Consider the following 18567-nt stretch of genomic DNA (forward strand, 5'->3'; position numbering starts at 1 on the left):
TACCCACACTCCCCAGAATACCCTTCGACAAACATACAGTATGTGGTGTGAAGTTGTGTTGGCGGTGGCAGACAGCAGAGCCAGAGCTCTTCTCTGTAAACAACACACAAGAGTCATCGCCCGCTCTCAAAATACATGTTTTATGCTTGTTACAGCGAGGCCTATTGAGGCTACTGTTGTGAAAAACACTGGCTCTACCTCCTCCATTGCGATGGCTTTCTCTTTGTATACGACGATTGAATGTCAAAACAGATGGAAAAAAAAAAAAGAAACAGCAGATACATTTCCAAGGTCTCTTAAAATGAATGTACATTTTTCCCCACTACTGTAGCTCCGGTTGCTGATTGGCTGGCTGACAGCAGAGGACTTGAACAATACTCGGTGCCTTTCAGGTGTGAATTTCATATGAACTCTGAGCAACTCGGAGCTAAAAAAAAAAAAAAAAAAAAGAAAATCACGCCACACACTGAGAAAAAAAACATTCCTGGATAAATAGAGGCTCTAAAATGTGTGAGAAAGGTCACCGTCCTCTCAAGGGGAGAGAGCGAAGGAGTGTTTCATTCATATTTTCAGCGTCCTCTGAAGGTCAGGGATAAATACACATAGGAACGGGTTAAAGGTGAGCCTAACATAAATAGCCAGTGCAGGCAGGTGCAGAGCAACGACCTTGTCAGACCCAAAATGTTCACGCTGTATACTGAACAAAGGGTCAAGGTTGGTCTTCAGCTTCAGCTATTGGAAGTTTAACTGTTAGATGGAAAAAAAATTACTTGATACATGATGAAGGTTTTTCAACAAAATCCATAACTTGCTTTGAAACCACTGCATGAAGGTGGTCTGGTTATTTCACTCATCCCTTTCTTGAACCATCAGATCTTCCTTATCTCTTGTCCAGCACAGACAGATGGAGTCAGTCAAGCTGATCTCCAACAAAAAAAAAAGAAAAAGAAAAAGAAAAGAAAAAACTCATGCTGTAGCTGTCACTGAGCGATAAACACGTCAATGGAAAAGGTCATGCTGGTTCCCTGCTCCTCGCAGGTGGTTGGGTTGACAGGACGTGCTTCTTTAAAAACGCTTCTCTTTAAAATCCTATTAGGAGAAACATGAATAAAGTTTGATGTTTGTGATGTGACAGCTTTACTCAGAGTCTTAGATTGAAGCGATGACCCCATTCATCTGCTTTTTCTTTTCTATGCATGCATATTTTACTTCCTAGTAAATCATTAGCTCAGTCAGCGACCTTTATTTATAACAGCCGAAGCCTTTCTATAATGACAGCAAATGCTTCTTAAGTGGAGCAAAGCATAAAAGAATGATAGCTGCCATGTCTGTGCATAATGCTTAAGCACCACTCTGCAGCAGAAAGTTGGAGTGGTGTATTCGTCAGCGCCGACAGTGTTATCATAGAAAACCAAAACAACCATTAGACTGTGTCCAGACTAAACCAGATGAACTTGAAAGAGCATTTTTATTGCTCCCCATCCACATGCATTCAGTGGCCTTGATGTCTGGCCACGTCAGCCAAAGATTTATGATAGACTGTAAATGTTTTGATAATGTCGGATAAATGCATCCAAAAGTTGAGCTTTTGAAAAAAAAAAGAGACTATAGACTCATGGTGGAGGAGCAGAACAGGGCAAACTTGTCCGATTTGTACGATAACTCATTTAAAATCAATACAGCTTAATATACATTTATGGTGTTGACGTGTTTATTTTGTCACAAACTTTATAATCCTGAAATTGTTGGTTTTATGGTGTGTTAGTGCAGCAATATACAGGATTCACTGCTGGCCTTGGTTAACTTTTATGATCCCTTATATCGTTGTCCTTGTATTCTGCAGTTGTCTGACTCCCCAAAACAGGAAAATACTGTATAAAAGAAAAGAAAAGAAAAGAAAAAACTACTAAGGAAATAAATAAAGTAAACTAAACACGCATGGTGATGGAGATCTGGAGGGAACAGAAGTGAGGTTTAACCAGCTGAGACTCAGCAGCAGCACAGTTACCAGGCGGCTCCTTGTACCAGATGTTGGGAGAAGCGATTTAACACTTTTTGATGGTGTTTCAGGGCTGGATGGTAATTTTTATGGAAATTACCTGAAAAACGCTTGTTGTTTTGATTTATCACCTTATTTATCAGCTTCTCGTGGAAGCAGTCAAGATAACCAGAGCCCAACCCTTTGTTTCATTTCCCCTGCAAGTTATCATCACACAGCCGAGGGCTTCTATCTTCAGACTCTGCACTAAATATCAGTATGGATACGGACGCAAGGTCCTGAGCTAATTAAATCTGTAATCACTTTGTACTTTAGAAACACAAAAGCGGCGGGGCTGAGGTTGGCGCGAGGGTCGGCTGGTGGTTTAAATGAGGGCCAGTGGACTGTTATTTAATAAAGACAGCTAATTATAATTGGGTCAGAGATCTTTATCCGCAGAAAGCAATAAGACGGGTTGGCTACTGCAGACCTGCAGGATGAAAGTTTTCCTGAAGGAAGCAGGGAGAACAATGAAGATAGAGAGAGGGAGAGAGAAAAGGGGTTAGAGAGAACAACATGATAGTGTTGTCAAGGGTACGGCGCACAAGTGTTTTATTTTGTCTGCAGGGTTTGAAGTCAGTGGTTATGATAGGGGGAAGGTAATAGGATTCAGGAGAGGTCCGGACGGAGTGTGCATCCTAATGGAGGACGGAGCGACACGGCAGCAGCAGCAGCAGCAGAGTCCCTGAACCTGTCTGCTGCCTTTCATCTCAACAGGAGGGCTCAGCCTGCCCTCTAGTGGAAAATACACCACAATACATCTAAAGCACAGGTCTTATACTGTACCACTACCACCACCAGTGCAGTTCAAAGCAAATTGTGTTACGTTTCATACATTTATCTTAATTTATACACATAATTACCTATAACAAGAACACCTCATTAAGTAATCTAATGTGTTGCATGGCCACTGTTTTAATAATCTGGAGCATTCATCCTTCAACATCAAAACATCATTATCATGTGAAATGTAATTATTGTCATTATATTTTCTTTGCTACAGCTTTTTGTGTGGTGCAGCTGTGTATCCGTGCAAAAAGGGGGGTGGGCAAATTAACATGAACACCTGCAAATCAGATAAATGCATATGAACACCTACACGCTACATCATTACGACCACTGAATACTAAATACTGCAGTATATGGGCATTTTGATTGAGCATGCAAGTTATTTAAAGTGAAAATACATGCACTATGTTATTTTCTCTGAGGAATGTTCTGCATAATGATATAATGATTTTTATTTTTTTGCACTATGTAGCTGTCGGCTCTATATGTGCAAATGACTGGGTTCGCAGATAACACAGTGGTGGATGAAATAACGTGCACAAAAAAGCATCAAATTAACTGCAACCTCTAAAGACCAAAGTTCACAAAGTTTGCCAAAGCTTATTCATGCTTTTGTGTTTTTCACTGGGTTTGAGTCATGCGATCTCCTCCAACCAGCCTTTGTCTATAATGGCACTGACTGTATGGAAATACACATGAAACGTGCAGTCATCCAGTGATGAGTTCACGCTCTTGTAAATCTGTGATTTGATTCAGATGCACAATATGCAACATTAAAGGAGTGTTTCCTCCGCCGATGCATGTGTGTGTATGTGAGTTTGATTATTGGTGTCTGTCTTATTAAGCTTGTGCTGCCTATTTCTCACCGTTCTCAATCATCTTTTGTTATTTCCTGCATCTCAGTGGTCGTTGTGTTTTCCATCTCACCCTTAGACACCTAATGGAAACATAAGTGCAGGGTGTCTCTCAACCAAACCACCTTATAACAGCTCATTTTGTCTGGAATAAGAAAAGGGGGAAACTAAATATCAGCTGCTGTATTCTTAGTTTTCAATGAATATCCACATCCACTCTTGTTGGGTTGCTGTTTTCAATTGATGTTACTGTACATATCATATACATTTGAGCCCAGCATCAGCAGATTGTTTCATTTCCTTTCATAAGCAACTTTCACTTGGTATGATATGAAATCTCTCAGTTACAGCTGCAACTATTTGGATTTTCACCACATTTCCTCCAAAAATACAGTAATTTGTTAGCAAAGGTTACTTGAAAGACGGAGAGAGATGTTTCCACAAAAACAAATTACTTCTTATTTCTTCGTCTCCTAACGGATGTTTTCCCAGCAACAGTGCTGCAGGAGAGGTGAAGAGGTGGAGGGTTGATTAACTGGAAGTGCCAAAGGGAGTTTTGTGGTGTCTTGGGTGATGGAGGTCCCCAATTATTTTCCCTGCCTGCATGGAGAAGAGGAGGTCATGACCCGTGCCCTTCTCCACAGACTGAATGATGTGTGGCAGTTTGCCCTTGGCCTGGACTGAAGCGGCTCTAAACCTGGCAGCGCTGGATAAAGTGAAAATGAAGTAAGTTATAAGTGGTTGATACTAGACTGTGGCAGGGCTAAGAGGGTGAATAAACTCACAAGTGGACTCATCAGAAGTCTTGGATCATCAGTCATGGTCACTGGATGCCTCCACCAACTAATCAAGTTGAAGGAAATATGTTCACAATCTCCCTTTCTGTTCCTGAGTTACTAAAGTGTTAGTAACGACCAGAAGTTTTTTTTCCATTGAACATTATGATGTAACAGTGAAGTTGACCTTATAAAATGTCATCACTTCATCATTTTATCCAATTAAATGTGTTAAAGGGATAGTAGCATTTTTTTAAAGTGGGGTTGTATGATCTACAAATAGCCCCTAAGTACTCCTCCCGTTAGCAACGCCAGCCCATAGCCCTGCCCAGAGATTTACAACATACAGTGTTGTGAACAGACCCAAAGAAACAGCCTATTTTTGCGGCCTAAAAGAGGTTTTACCTGAAAAAAAATACACAGTTCCATTAATCGCTATAATATAATTTTTTCCAGCCCTTCAAAGTGCAAGAAAAACACAGTTTTTATTTGTTACGCCCCAGAACTTCGTTGGCCCGGAGGGGCGTAACAACTTAACCAACTGCTGATTGGCGGGCGCTAACCCTGGGCGGAGGGATGCGTGAGTTGGTTAGGTCCAAATAAAAACTGTGTTTTTCCTGCACTTTGAAGGGCTGGAAAAAATTATATTATAGCGAACAATGGAACTGTGTGTTTTTTTTCAGGTAAAACCTCTTTTAGGCCGCGAAAATAGGCTGTTTCTTTGGGTCTGTTCACAACACTGTATGTTGTAAATCTCTGGGCAGGGCTATGGGCTGGCGTTGCTAACGGGAGGAATGCAGAGAGTCTTCTACTGCAATTTAAGTACTTAGGGGCTATTTGTAGATCATACAACCCCACTTAAAAAAAATGCTACTATCCCTTTAAAGAGGGAGTCTGGTCGCTTTTCCGCTGTTTTGCTAACCCTCCTCTCGGCCATGTGCATTTGTTTACAACAAAGCCGGCGAGATATCAATCAGTAGAGCGGTTGATAACGTTAGGCTATAGGGGAGAGTGGGGCAATGTGAGACACCGGGTAATGTGAGACATCCCCTATATCTAGAAAACGGAACACATTTATGGTCATCTGACCATTATGTTTTCAAGCCCCTTCCATTTCCCCATGGCTATGAAGGAGAGGACCTCATGATGCTGTGGAAAGCATGTTTTTCACAACTGTCAAACTGTCAATAATCAACTGTTGTGCCAAAGCAAATTGATTCAGGTAGAAAAACTTCTATGATACATGATGATGAATTACCAACACATAAAACCATGTGATGATGCTGGCTGAAAATTAGCCTGAATTTCTAAGAGAGGTCGTTTTTTCTAAAATGGGGGTGTTGGGGTAAAGTGAGACAAATGCTGCGGGGTAAAGTGAGACCATGGATGTATTATAATAAATCCAAGAGTGAGACACTGTGAGCACCACACACAAAGATTTACACTAGAATCTCATCCCCCAAGCCAGGAATCTTGCGTGATCAATGATCTGTAGCCACACTGCTTTGTTATGCTAGGTGCTCTCAGTCAGCTCACTTTTTTATTGGTTAAAGGGACAACGAGGAGTTTCTATTCGGTTATAAAAAAGTCTCACGTTAATGTGGATGAATCTCCGCTACCCACACTTGTTAATGGGCCCATTTTCGATAAATATATCGTTCTGTCTCTATCGTTATTTTGTTATTATTAGTGGTGGCGGAGATGCTGGTCGAGCCGACCAGCGTTTTTTACTTTCGGTTTCGCAACGAGTCATGAGAATAACGCCGCTGAATCGCCGTTTATGGTCGGAACTACAACGGTATGTGAACCTCTTTGAACCTCTGACTTTAATTATTGATGAATGAAAACATGAGTCCGTCTTGCGCCGGTCAAAATAATTTTACGGTGCGCGCGGAGGCTCATAAATGTAGTGAGAAAACGCTTCGCTTTTCCAAAACTCCTCATTGTCCCTTTAATTAACTAAATTTTAGTCATATTCCACTTTGTCGGCTCCCCACACACACAAGAGGACTTTTGATCAAAATGGTCACGATTGTCGGGGCCTACAATCTGACCCCCAGACTATCTAACTGGTTCTATCTGTCATTTGAATGTTAATTAAAACATTTTGTGTTGTATTTGATTTTGGTTTTGAGTCACTTTGCGTTGAGAAAACAAAAGTGCTTAATTGGCCAATCCCCATGATTCTGCTACTAGTCCGACATTAGTTCTGGAAAGTGTGGTTGTCAAGCTTGCTGTCAGGACTTTAGCTGTTACAACATGTGTTGTTATGGTAGTTTCAGAGTGGAAAAAGTAAGTGTATCGGTTTACCCCCTTGATTTTTCTAGTTTGTCTCAGTTTACCCCTGACTTGGGGTAAAGTGAGACACGAGACCACTTTTTTTAAAACAATCATATTTTCACTGTCCTTCGTCCTAAATACATTCTGATAATTTCCATTGCTAGGCAACATCCTGAATTAATGGGAAATGTGTAAATTTTACTGATAAATCATTTTAGCTCGCTTAGAGGGGAGCAAATGTAAAAAGTGTCTCACTTTACCCCACTCTCCCCTATATCATATACAATGTTACGACGTGTATATTTGTGTAGTTTAATCTGTCATAAACAAGAGATTGCGGGTTACGGGGTGCAGAAACAAGAGCTGGGACACCGGGGCGGCGGCCCTGATCTTGCAAAGTTAGTTTTCAGCAAAGAGACGCAAATAAGTGTCACGCACATGGAAGGCAGAGAGCCTCCATTCTCCCTCGTAACAAGTTAAGCCATTTATTAAACCATCACAATTGCTCCAAAGCTGTTTAATTAAGGTAAAAATGTAGCATAGTTCCTCTTTAAATTGTGTCATGATTAGCTTATACATTCTTAAAGGGATAGTTCAACATTTTGGCAAATTGGCCCATTGCCATAATCGCTATAGTCATAGCAGTAGGTTCCTTACCTTTAATTGTCTGTGTAAGCTATTTTTAGAACGGCGGAGCGGAGCGGCAGGCTGCTCAGGGCTATGCTACGGAGGCTAAGGGAATTTCTTGGTTTCCCTCATCAAACTCATCAAATACACAACCCAACAACTCCAAAAGGCTGTCGTCGACAAGTTGTGAGCTGCACATTCACCACGCTATGAGATAATAATGGAACGTTACGAGACAGAGTTGTTTTAGAGGTAAATTCATGCAAAACTGCTGATGCGCGTTGTGTTCAGGGACAGTTTTTCAGCAAGCAGACTACCCTGTATTTACCTCAAAAACAGCTCAGTTTCGTAACGTTCCATTATTATCTCATAGCGTGGTGATTGTGCAGGTCACAACTTGTCCACAAAAGCGTTTTGGAGTTTGGGGATTTTGTATTTGATGAGGGAAACCAAGAAATTCCTTTAGCCTCCGTAGCGTAGCTCTGAGCAGCCTGCTGCTCCGCTCCGCCGTTCTAAAAATAGCTTGCACCGACAAATAAAGGTAACGAACCTACTGCTATGACTATAGCGATTATGGCAATGGGCCAATTTGCCAAAATGTTGAACTATCCCTTTAAGAATGTATAAGCTAATCATGACACAATTTAACTTATGGACAAAAATGTGTTTTGTGAGATCACAGTGACCTTGACCTTTGAATTTCTATTGCTGTCATGCTTGAGGCCAAGAGAGTATTTGGGCCAGATGTAATGCAGTTCCCTTGGCATGTTCTTCAGAACTTAATAAACATATGCCTCCAGCAAAAACATATGTGTCCCTTAAAGGCTCCGATATCCTGAACCCAGAAATATACCCACTTAATCCTTTTTTTCCCACATGATGCCATTTATTAATCCCTTGGAATTAAACATGACAAACCTAAATTTAAGATAAATGTTCCTTTCATGTTCCTATATATATCCCCCACGCATTTTTAATTTCATATTATTTATTTATTTAACAGACACTGAGACTTGGCACTTTAATGTTGTAACCAATTGCTACATTTCAATTTGAATGTGCTTGTAATACCAATCTTGGAGAACTGACCAAATACCTAGTGGTATTGACTGCACACTTACCAAGTACTAGGAACACCTATGCATCAGCTTATCCATTTCAGCTGATGTTCACAGCTTTCACAAAAATGTATTCTCAATGGCCCTGACCATGCATGGCTGGTGCTATAGGCTAATTTAGGTATTTCTGAAAGTGCTAATGTGGTTGAAACTATGGTAACTCAGATAACCACTCTTTACAATGTACAACAGCAGAAGACCAAATTTGATAAATCTGGATTTCTGCTGACGAACCAGATGGTAGAGTCCTAATTTGGCATCAACAGAGTTAATCCATGGAGCCAGCCTGCCCTGTGTCAACAGTCCAGGCTGCTAGTAGTGGTCTAATTATGTAATTTGTTAGCGTAAAAAATGTTTTCTTGGTACACTCTGGGTAAAGTCCCAATCCCAACACCAATACGAACCAATCAATCCTCATTTGAATGCTGCTAATTGCTCTCAAAGTATTGTTGCGGGCCATTTTTTGTGACCTTAAGTGCTCTCCCAAGTCATCAGATCTGTCCATAGGAACACCTTTGGGACGTGGTTGAATGGGAGAGATTGGCATCATGAATGTGCATTTGACACCGTGTCAGCAGCAGAATCTCAAAGGAATGTTTCCAATATCTCATTCAGTCAATTCCACCAATAATTGATGCTGTATTGACAGCAAAGGGAGGCCTGGCCATGTTAGTATGAAGCACCTAATTAAGTTCCCTGTACTGTGAATGTTTGTTACGTCCATCATCCAGCCATGTTGCTTATTTTATATTATACAGTAGGCTATATCATATACTGCAGTAAAATAAAACTTTGTTTTGCTGTACAAATACAACTTTCAGTACTTTCCTTCTGTGGAGCAGTAGAAAAATAGTCAAGCATGCAAAAGAGGTTGCTATGATCCGCTTACCTTTATGTAACTAATGAATCCCTGCCTGAGGATTGACCCAAATAAGAATAATGAAAAGCAATAGACTGTTTCTTAATAGCAGTCAGGGAACCAACTGTCAACTTAGGGCCCATGCTAGAAGTGCCTGAAATTTGGTAAACAAAAGGCTCAGAGTGTTTTCTCCACACAGATGGAAGGAGAAATGACTCAGTAAATATGACTAAATGAAATACTGCAGAAAGAACAATACAGGGCTGCAACCAGCACTAAAGCTTCTGGTTCTCCACAGCTAAATTCTAGTGAGGCCGATAAATGACATCCCATTAAAACCATTGAAAAATAATGAGACAATCTGTTTATATGATGAAAATACTTTTTTCAGTGGCAAAAATGAAAGCTGGGTCGTTTTTTAAAAAAAATAGAAAAATGCTCTTTTCGAGGACTTATGTGCAAATAGTAGGCTACTTCAATGGTTGGGAAATTGTGTAATTAGTGGTAATTTAATGCCTTAATCTCTATTAATTTAAGGAGATAACAACTAGCTTTTCCTGCACTGCAGATGTTAAATTTGGTGTCAGTCAACTGGAGGAGGCGGCCTCTTTTGTCTCAGGTCGCCTCTGATTGGTCGAAAGGAACCGCTGGGACCCGCCTTAAAAAACAGATCTTCCCTGTGATTGGTCAGAATTGACATAGCAACAAATTACGTGACCAATGCAAATTGTTGACTTCTCTGTCCCCCCATAAGGCAGCCAGCAAGCTTTTGAGCTCTTCTCCTACTAGCAAGCTAAAGCTAAGGCAAACAAGGCAGGCAGGCAGGCGGGCAGAGCAGGGTTTTGGTTTTGATGTGTGTGTTTGTGCGGTCATCTTTCTTGCATTTAGATCTCCTGATATCCGTCGCAACACTCGCTTTTCTTTTACACCTATCTTATTATTTCTTCTTTTGGTGGTCCCACAAAAATATAAAACTGAAGTTGCTTTGGTAAAGGTAAGGCAGATTTTTTTTCTCTCCCTCCCTTCTTTCCCCCCTCCTTTACAAAACCGCACCGGTTTATCCAAAATGGCTTCTTGCTAAGCTAAGATACTACCCAACGTCTATAATAACAGCAGCTTGCTTCAGCTAACTATAACGTTAGCATATTAGCTCAGGAGCCGGCAGATAGCCTAGCTCTAGCTCTAGCTCCAGCTCCAGCTAGCTCACCGATGGCTCAGCTGATTTATATTCAAGTAGAAAATGGCGTCGTCGTCAAGCTACTCTTATTTAGTATTTGCAAAAAAATAAAATAAACGTGATGATGATGATGCGTTGCTTATCCTTGATTGATAATAATAGTCATAGTAATGTCCCCGGGCCAGGGTCACTCCTAAACTGGCCTTATATTAAATTAAATCCTTATGTCAAACCGCCTCAGCCATGATGATGTGATGGCGATAAAAAGGCACAGTTAGCGGCTAACCCACCACCACCACGCCGCCCTGCCCTGCCCAATTTCTCTGCATTATTATGGTATAGGGGTAACGTTAGTCCTGTCACCGAGGGGACCATTAATAAAATAAAACCATCACCCTCCAAAAAAAAAGAGCATCTATAATCTAAAATCGCCGAGCAACGCTACTAACATCCCCCCTCCTGTCAAATGCTATTTGGTTATACAACCGATTACAACCCGTTGCAGTCATACAGATGTATTATATTTGGTAGGTTACCAGTGTCGTGACGTAGCTAGCTTATGGAATTAGCCACCTAGCCGGCTAATTATGCTGCGTTCGTGACAACTCGGATTTTCCGGACATTTTCTTTTTTATTGAGCAAGTATGTACAGAACCAACAAGGGATACATTGATGCAGAACAGTACATCAAAAAACACATAGTCAAAGCATTGTGTAATAATAACAGATCATTACAAAAAAACATAGTTTAAAGAAAAGGTAAATAGATGTGTCAAAGATGGATACAAAAGGGATAAAGAATAAAATGCATAGAGAAAATAAAACCACAACAGAAAGAGGGTCAGTCAGGGATTTTCCCGACCTCCTACTTGAAAAAGTGCAATCAAACGCCACCCAAAGTCGGAGGAAAAAAAACTACCCTGACGTCATAACAACAATCCTGCACCCTCGCAGAACCACACACCGTTATGGTAGAAACGCATGGTTAAATGATTAAAATGCACAATAAATGCCAAAATACATTACAACGTTATATGATATACATTGTTTTTTTTTTTACTGACGGTTACAGAATAACGTACTGATGTTGTGGAACACAGTACATTTATGTTATTTCTCTTCCTTTTTCTATGACCTGTTTCATTATTTAAAAAATAAAATGTTTTAATGCCTTTTTGAATGCAAAAATCGTCCCTGTCCGCCATGTTTTTGGTTATTCTGGCGTAGTGGTGTGTCTTTTTTTAACGCTTTGAAGTCGGAAACAGGGAGTTTTCAACTAGGAGATTCCGAGTTCCGAGTTGTCACGAACGCATCATTAGTTCGTTACCGTTACCGAACCAGTGTCGTGATGTAGCTAACGTATGGAACCTAGCAACCATAGCAACCTAGCCGGCTAATTGCTTAGTTACCGTTAGCGAACGTCGTTAGCCACTTAGCTGACGCACCTCTGCTGCTTTTGTTGTTGTTGTAGCCTAGAAAATACGGAACATATTTTCCATTTGTGCTGTCAAACACACGTTATCGATGCACAACTGATGTTATCTGTATTTGGTGGCATGTCTTGTCTAGCTCGCTGCTGTGTTAATTAATGTGAGGGATGGAATATAAGGCCTGTATAACAAAAGACTAAGCTAAGCTGGCTAACTGATGATGACTGTAAAAGGATGAAAATGCTGCAGAACTTGTTATGCCCTGTTTTCTGTATTAACTGTGTCATAGCCTGTTGTTGCTATGTTTTTCCTGTTTTATTGATTGTTACTGTTAACAAAACACGAATGAATATAAACAAGAAGTTATACACACAACAACATTAATACAAAAACATACAGTCATAAACATGCCAGGGGGTTTGAAGGTGACAACAAGACAAAGAGGAAACAAATAAAATACTTATTCAATGAATATATTGTAAAGCTTACAAAGATAACATGTTTTAACAGCTTTTTTATTTTCACAATCACATACAGAGGAGATGTTTTACATACGCAGACACTTCCAGATAATTTGGCTTCTTACCTGAAAATATACATTTGTGTATGTCAAATTTGGATAAAATAATTAACAAATGAATCAAGTAAAACTGGGAATTTAGTTTCTTCTAAAATTCTTGTTGCTATTGTTTGTGACTAATTGCACTCCCCCCTTTTCTCTTCTCTTCCTCAGCACCGTTTTCCCCATCCCTTCCTATTATTCTTATTCTTTTAAGTATTCTTCATTGTCAAGCCGCCAAAGTGGAGAGTGTGATTGCAGAAGGGGGTGCTTCTCGTTTCAGGTAATAATAAACCAAAGCTTTCTCAAAAAAATTATGCCATCATGGAGATGCATTTCTGTTTCTGTGTTGTTGTTTTTTTTCTTTCACTGGTTAATCCTCTGGTAGTGTTTTTTGGGAAGGAACTTCCGGCCTTTAACACAAAGCAGGATGTGGTTAGGGCTCGAAATGGCAGTCGGACATTTCTCTTTGTGAGACCTTTTTGAAAAAGGGAGGAGGGGGTTGACATAATGAGCCTTGGGGACGCTTTCTGTCCTGTTGGTTTGTGTGGTGGTGGCGGCGATGGCAGCAGCACACACACACACACACACACCCAGATTAGTGTACGGGGTCATGGTTGACAGGATGTCACACAATGGATGTTTTGAAAAAACAAGAAAAAAATTGACGCCTCAAATGTCCCAGGGATAATTCTGGTGAACGTAAAGTTGGGCAGTGATGAGGCTGCAGATTACGGTGCGCCTTCTAAGAGGTTTCACATGGTCGTCCAGCTGCCAAATTGGTTGTGTTGATAATCAAATCAGGCCTTTGAAAAATGCCTTAAAATGCATCACAACACTTGCAGATGCCCTCGGTAAACAAACAGCACCAGTCATTTGTAGTTTCCACACTGCTGAGAGAATTTGACTATTTGTCAAGCGTGATGTCTGTGATCAAACGGTGTGAAGAGTGACCTGTTCTGCTTTTGTTCTGCTTGTGAAAACGTGTAACCTGTTATTGTTTTGCGATATCTTCTACAGTTTACCTTAATTTATCCAAGTGAATACCAATCAGGATGGTTTGTAATTCACATTCACAGTGCAGGCTTGTAGGTCAAATGTGAGCAGTATCAAACTGATCGAAAAACACAGGCAGTGACCAAGTTTGAGCATTGAATCTATAACCTAGTAGGTTAATCAATAGTTAAAGAACTCAAACAGAAACCAGTTACAGAGTGAAAAACAAAAGTGGAGTTGGGGGGGAAACTTGTTTAAAATGCCAAGTTTTGTTGAAAAGATTGCAAAACGTGTGACATAACCGAAAGCCAAATTAATCCTAATCCAATAATGGATTTATTTGGTGAGCAGTTGCCACGTAAACCACAGAAATAAACTCTGACACGCAGTGCAACATGAAAGGCGTTCCCTTGTTTCTGAATGTGAAAGATACAATGTTGGCCAAAACGGTGGCTCCATGTTAGAGCGGCAACAATTAATCGAACAATAATCGATTATTAAATTAATCATCAACTATTTTAATAATTGCATTATCGGTTTGCGTAGTTTTTGAAGAAAAAAGTCAAAATTCTCTGATTTCAGCTTCTTAAATGTGAATATTTCTGGTTTCTTTGTTCCTTTATGACAATGAACTGAGTATCTCTTTGGTTTGTGGACAAAACAAGACAATTGAGGACGTCATCTTGTAGTTTGGGAAACACAGATTGACATTTTTTAACATTTTATCGACCAAACAACTAATCGATTAATCATTTAAATAATCGACAGATTAATCGATAATGAAAATAATAGTTAGTTGCAGCCCTACTCCGTGCCTGAGCTCTGCTGCTCTCAGTTGATTGAAAGGTGCATTCATGTACGTGACTTCACCCTATATGCATTGTATTTGCCTGTTGCTGTATATAAATGTGTGTATTGTCATTCAAAAATATATGATGTGACATTTATTCATGAAGTTTTTGGTCAGACTGAGCTCTTATACCTGTTTTATTGTTTTTCCAATAACTGACAAAGAGAGTTGACATAGTTTTCCCTGCAGTAGTTAAAACACGATCGACCATTATTGCGTAGAAAACGTACATCCTGATCCTAACAGATCATACTGTGTTCTCTGCAACCTGGTTTTAAAATGGAGCTGTATCCTGCATCAGGGCGCTCGTTGCTGAAGTGTTTTTGCTGTGTAAATTAAGGTCAGTGCATCGTGTGTGTGTGGTCTAATGTGTCCCACTCTTTGTGTTTGCTCTGCAGTGCTTCTTCGGGGGGAGGAGGTGGTAGGGGTGCACCTCAGCACTATCCCAAGACTGTCGGCAACAGGTTTGTCATCCATCATTTTGTTTTAAAGACCATGTGTCATAAACATGTAGCGGTGGTATTAACAACACTTGAGCACCGTGCCTATTGTTAGTGGTTTCCTCCGCTGCCCGAAAAATAGACTAGACAACTTTTGTTGATCAGAGAATTCCAGGAAACTCTTGATTTGAATACCCAGAAGTCCTGAAACATGATGTCAGTCAACCTCAGATAGAGCGGCTCAGGCAGCAGTCTGGGATCGTTTTACAACAAACGGTATAAAAGGATGAAGGCGTTTCAAGGCCTACAGCTGGCAGCAGAGCAGGTACACTTATGAAACAAAGAACAAATATTGTTTTGACTGCTCGGGGTGAATTATCTGCACCAGACACTCGAATTTCAAGCAAGTAAGACCAAGCATCTTCTCTGATTGAGGCCCTAGTGTGTGTGTGTGTGTGTGTGTGTGTGTGTGTGTGTGTGTGTGTGTGTGTGTGTGTGTGTGTGTGCGCGAAGTGGACTGTAAGTTACACAGAGTAGTGCAGCATTTGCAGTACAAGTGTGCAGTTACTTGTAAAAAAAAAAGGGTTAGGGTACTGTAAGCGATTAGTTTCTTCAAACAAGAGCTGTGCCGGAGGAGTGTTTGTATGTGTTTTTTTTTCTTTCTTTTTTCTAGCAACCGCAGTGTCATCAGGTTGTGTGAAACTTCACTCGGTCTGTTTTGTGTTTGCTTCTGCAGCGAGTTCCTGGGGAAAACCCCAGGGCAAAGCTCTCAGAGATGGGTTCCTTCACGAAGCACTAGACGAGATGCCAACTCCAGCAACGAAAAAGAACGACATGATGCAATCTTCAGGAAAGTGAGAGGGTAAGGTTCAAACTCTTTGAGGTCACATTTAAAGGGATAGTTCAACATTTTTGGGCAAATTGGCCCATTGACATAATCCCTATAGTTTTAGGAGTCGGTGCAAGCTATTTTTAGAACGGCGGAGCAGAGCTGCGAGCTGCTCAGAGCTATGCTACGGAGGCTCATGGGATTTCTTGGTTTCCCTCATCAAACTCATCAAATACACAATCCAACAACTCCACAACGCTCTGGTGGACAAGTTGTGACCTGCACATTCACCACACTATGAGATAATAACAGAACGTTACCAGACAGAGTTGTTTTAGAGGTAAATTCATGTAAAACTGGCTGATGTGTGTTGCCTTCAGGGACAGTTTTTCAGCAAACAGTCTCCGTATTTACCTCTAAAACAACTCTGTTTGGTAACGTTCTGTTATTATCTCATAGCGTGGTGAATGTGCAGGTCACAACTTGTCCACCAGAGCGTTTTGGAGTTGTTGGATTGTGTATTTGATGAGTTTGATGAGGGAAACCAAGAAATCCCATCAGCCTCCGTAGCGTAGCTCTGAGCAGCTCGCGGCTCTTCTCCGCCGTTCTAAAAACAGCTTACACAGACAATTAAAGGTACTGAACCTACTGCTATGACTATAGGGATTATGACAATGGGCCAATTTGCCAAAAATGTTGAACTATCCCTTTAACACTCCTCCTCTTTGACCCTCTATCCAGTCTTACCGCAGTAAGAATGTGCAGGAATGTTGATCTCCTGTGGCCTGAAGATTGTTACCGCATTTCACTTGTGTTCAGAGTACGGTTCTTACAAAATGTACTAAACCCATCGCATCAACAGATTAGAGGAGCTTGGCTTGCAACAGTTCATTCATGCCAGTAGAGACTTCCTGGGGGAAAAAAAACAAAACACAAAACACCAGTAAATGTTTGAACAGTAATCTTAAAAACTGGAGCAGTGTCTTGGACAAAGGTTGCAGAACTCAGGGTCGGGATGACACCGAGAAAATAAAATACCAAACTGCTTGTTAGAAAATCAAATTTCAGTTCCCCCCCTTAAATAGCTGAAGCCACCAAAGGTCAGATGAGTGTAAACATATTAATGTTCGTCCTTATTACATTCATTAAGATGTAACATGTGCTTTGCTTAAAGGCGTTTTGGAGCCCGGTGTCTTTTTCTCTCTCTGTCAGGTGATGTTTACAAGCACAAAAAATAAATAAATAAATACTGAAGCAGTGACTTTGTTTCCTGAGGAATGTAAGCTGTAGCTAGTGGCCACCGCAGGATGCAGATGTTTGCCTCTGCAGCCCCGTCAAGAATAACCTACTACACATGTTGACTTCTCTGCAGCAAATGAGCCAGATTTAGGCCAGACCGACGCTGCTGCGCTAAATGAGACGGAGCATTAGAGCAAGAAGAGGAACTGTTCCCGTTTCCTGGGCACAGTTTCTCTTCTTGTTGTTTTTTTTTTCTCTATTCATGATAAGAAAAGGTGTTCAACACGGACTGACACGCTAACAGAGCGCTGTTCTATAGACTGGAGTGTTATTACTTATTTATTGTGTATTAGTGTGTTTTATTACGTCTTAGTACTGTTGTATGCATATTATTTTTTTATACTTTGGAGCACTTGAAAGTTTGCTCTTTAAATTGTGTTGTACTAAGAGCACTACAATGACAATAAAGCTATTCTATTCATTCTCCGAGTAACAAAAACAACAGTACAAAGTGTGTCTAATGAGATGTGAATGGGTCCTGTGAATTTATCATAAAGAGCTTTTTGCAGTCAGTCATGTGAAGGAGTGGTTAGACAGTGAAGCATCGCCAATTGTTTGTTAAATTTTTTGAATGACTACCGTAAATACAGTATAAAACAATAATTGAGTGGTTAATTACTTTTGCTACATGCTTTCTTCTGTTTTTTAGTATTTGAATTATTTATGATAAGTCTTATCATATCTTAAAGCCCATTTTTATGGAGCCACATGCATCTAAATATAAAGGAAAAACCCATTGTGATAGAATAATATCATCCCAGCATCTTGATCTCACAGTCGTACTAACTTCCTGCTCTCTCTGCCTCCTCGTGTTTGCAGCATACTCAACAAACTCACGCCTGAGAAGTTTGACAAGCTATGCCTTGAGCTCCTGAACGTGGGCGTAGATTCAAAACTCGTCCTTAAAGGAATCATCTTGCTGGTAAGAAAGGCTACATTTGACTTGATTTATTTTATTCTTTAGCGATCTGCGAAATGGAAACGCATTTTCATTGACACTTGGCAGGCTGCAAGGAGTGACTCATACCCATACAATGCATGTTATAATGACCTGAGTGGTCTCTGGTTTCTCCCTCCTCCCTCCCTCTCCTTCTCTCTGTCTCTGTGGTGCAGATTGTAGACAAAGCCCTAGAAGAGCCGAAGTATAGCTCGCTCTATGCTCAGCTATGTCTGCGCTTGGCAGAGGACGCACCAAACTTTGATGGCCCATCATCTGAGATCCAAACATCCCAAAAGCAGAGCACAGTACGTCTGCTTGTTCCTCACTCTGTCGGCCATTTCCACGCCCTTAAAGCTCAAATTATATCCTCTTATTACCCCGGTGCCACTTGAGTTCTGCTGAGCAGGCCGTTATAAAGCACCACTCTACTTTTTCTTAATGATTTTTTTTTTTTTTTTAAACCGCCTCTCAAATGTAAAATGTAAAATGCAAATGGTTGTAATGCGATTTCATGCTCAGCTTTTCTGGAAGCACTTTGCTTTGACACGGCTCGCTGCATTACACCTGACTGACGGCTTTTCTTTGTCGCTGTCGCAGACCTTCAGAAGACTGCTGATTTCCAAGCTTCAAGATGAATTTGAAAACCGCACCAGAAATGTTGAAAGTAAGTCCATCATCGCGTCGTATGATGTCCGAGCAGCAGCAG

The 18567-nt window shown here is 40.6% G+C and overlaps 1 protein-coding gene across 1 annotated transcript in view; it reads left to right on the forward strand.

Annotated features, from left to right (window-relative positions):
- Window positions 1–18567, forward strand: part of eif4g2b (eukaryotic translation initiation factor 4, gamma 2b) — a gene marked incomplete at its 5' end in the record, with an annotated part of 54060 nt that overhangs the window by 23849 nt on the left and 11644 nt on the right. The window contains 6 exons of the mRNA XM_083974372.1: window positions 12682–12790; window positions 14752–14817; window positions 15530–15655; window positions 17741–17843; window positions 18035–18166; window positions 18459–18525. Coding sequence (XP_083830498.1) covers window positions 12682–12790; window positions 14752–14817; window positions 15530–15655; window positions 17741–17843; window positions 18035–18166; window positions 18459–18525 — 603 coding nt within the window. The remainder of the gene's footprint in view (window positions 1–12681; window positions 12791–14751; window positions 14818–15529; window positions 15656–17740; window positions 17844–18034; window positions 18167–18458; window positions 18526–18567) is intronic.

Source organism: Trachurus trachurus (assembly GCF_905171665.1).
Source record: "Trachurus trachurus genome assembly, chromosome: 6".
In the NCBI taxonomy this organism is placed as follows: Eukaryota; Metazoa; Chordata; class Actinopteri; order Carangiformes; family Carangidae; genus Trachurus; species Trachurus trachurus.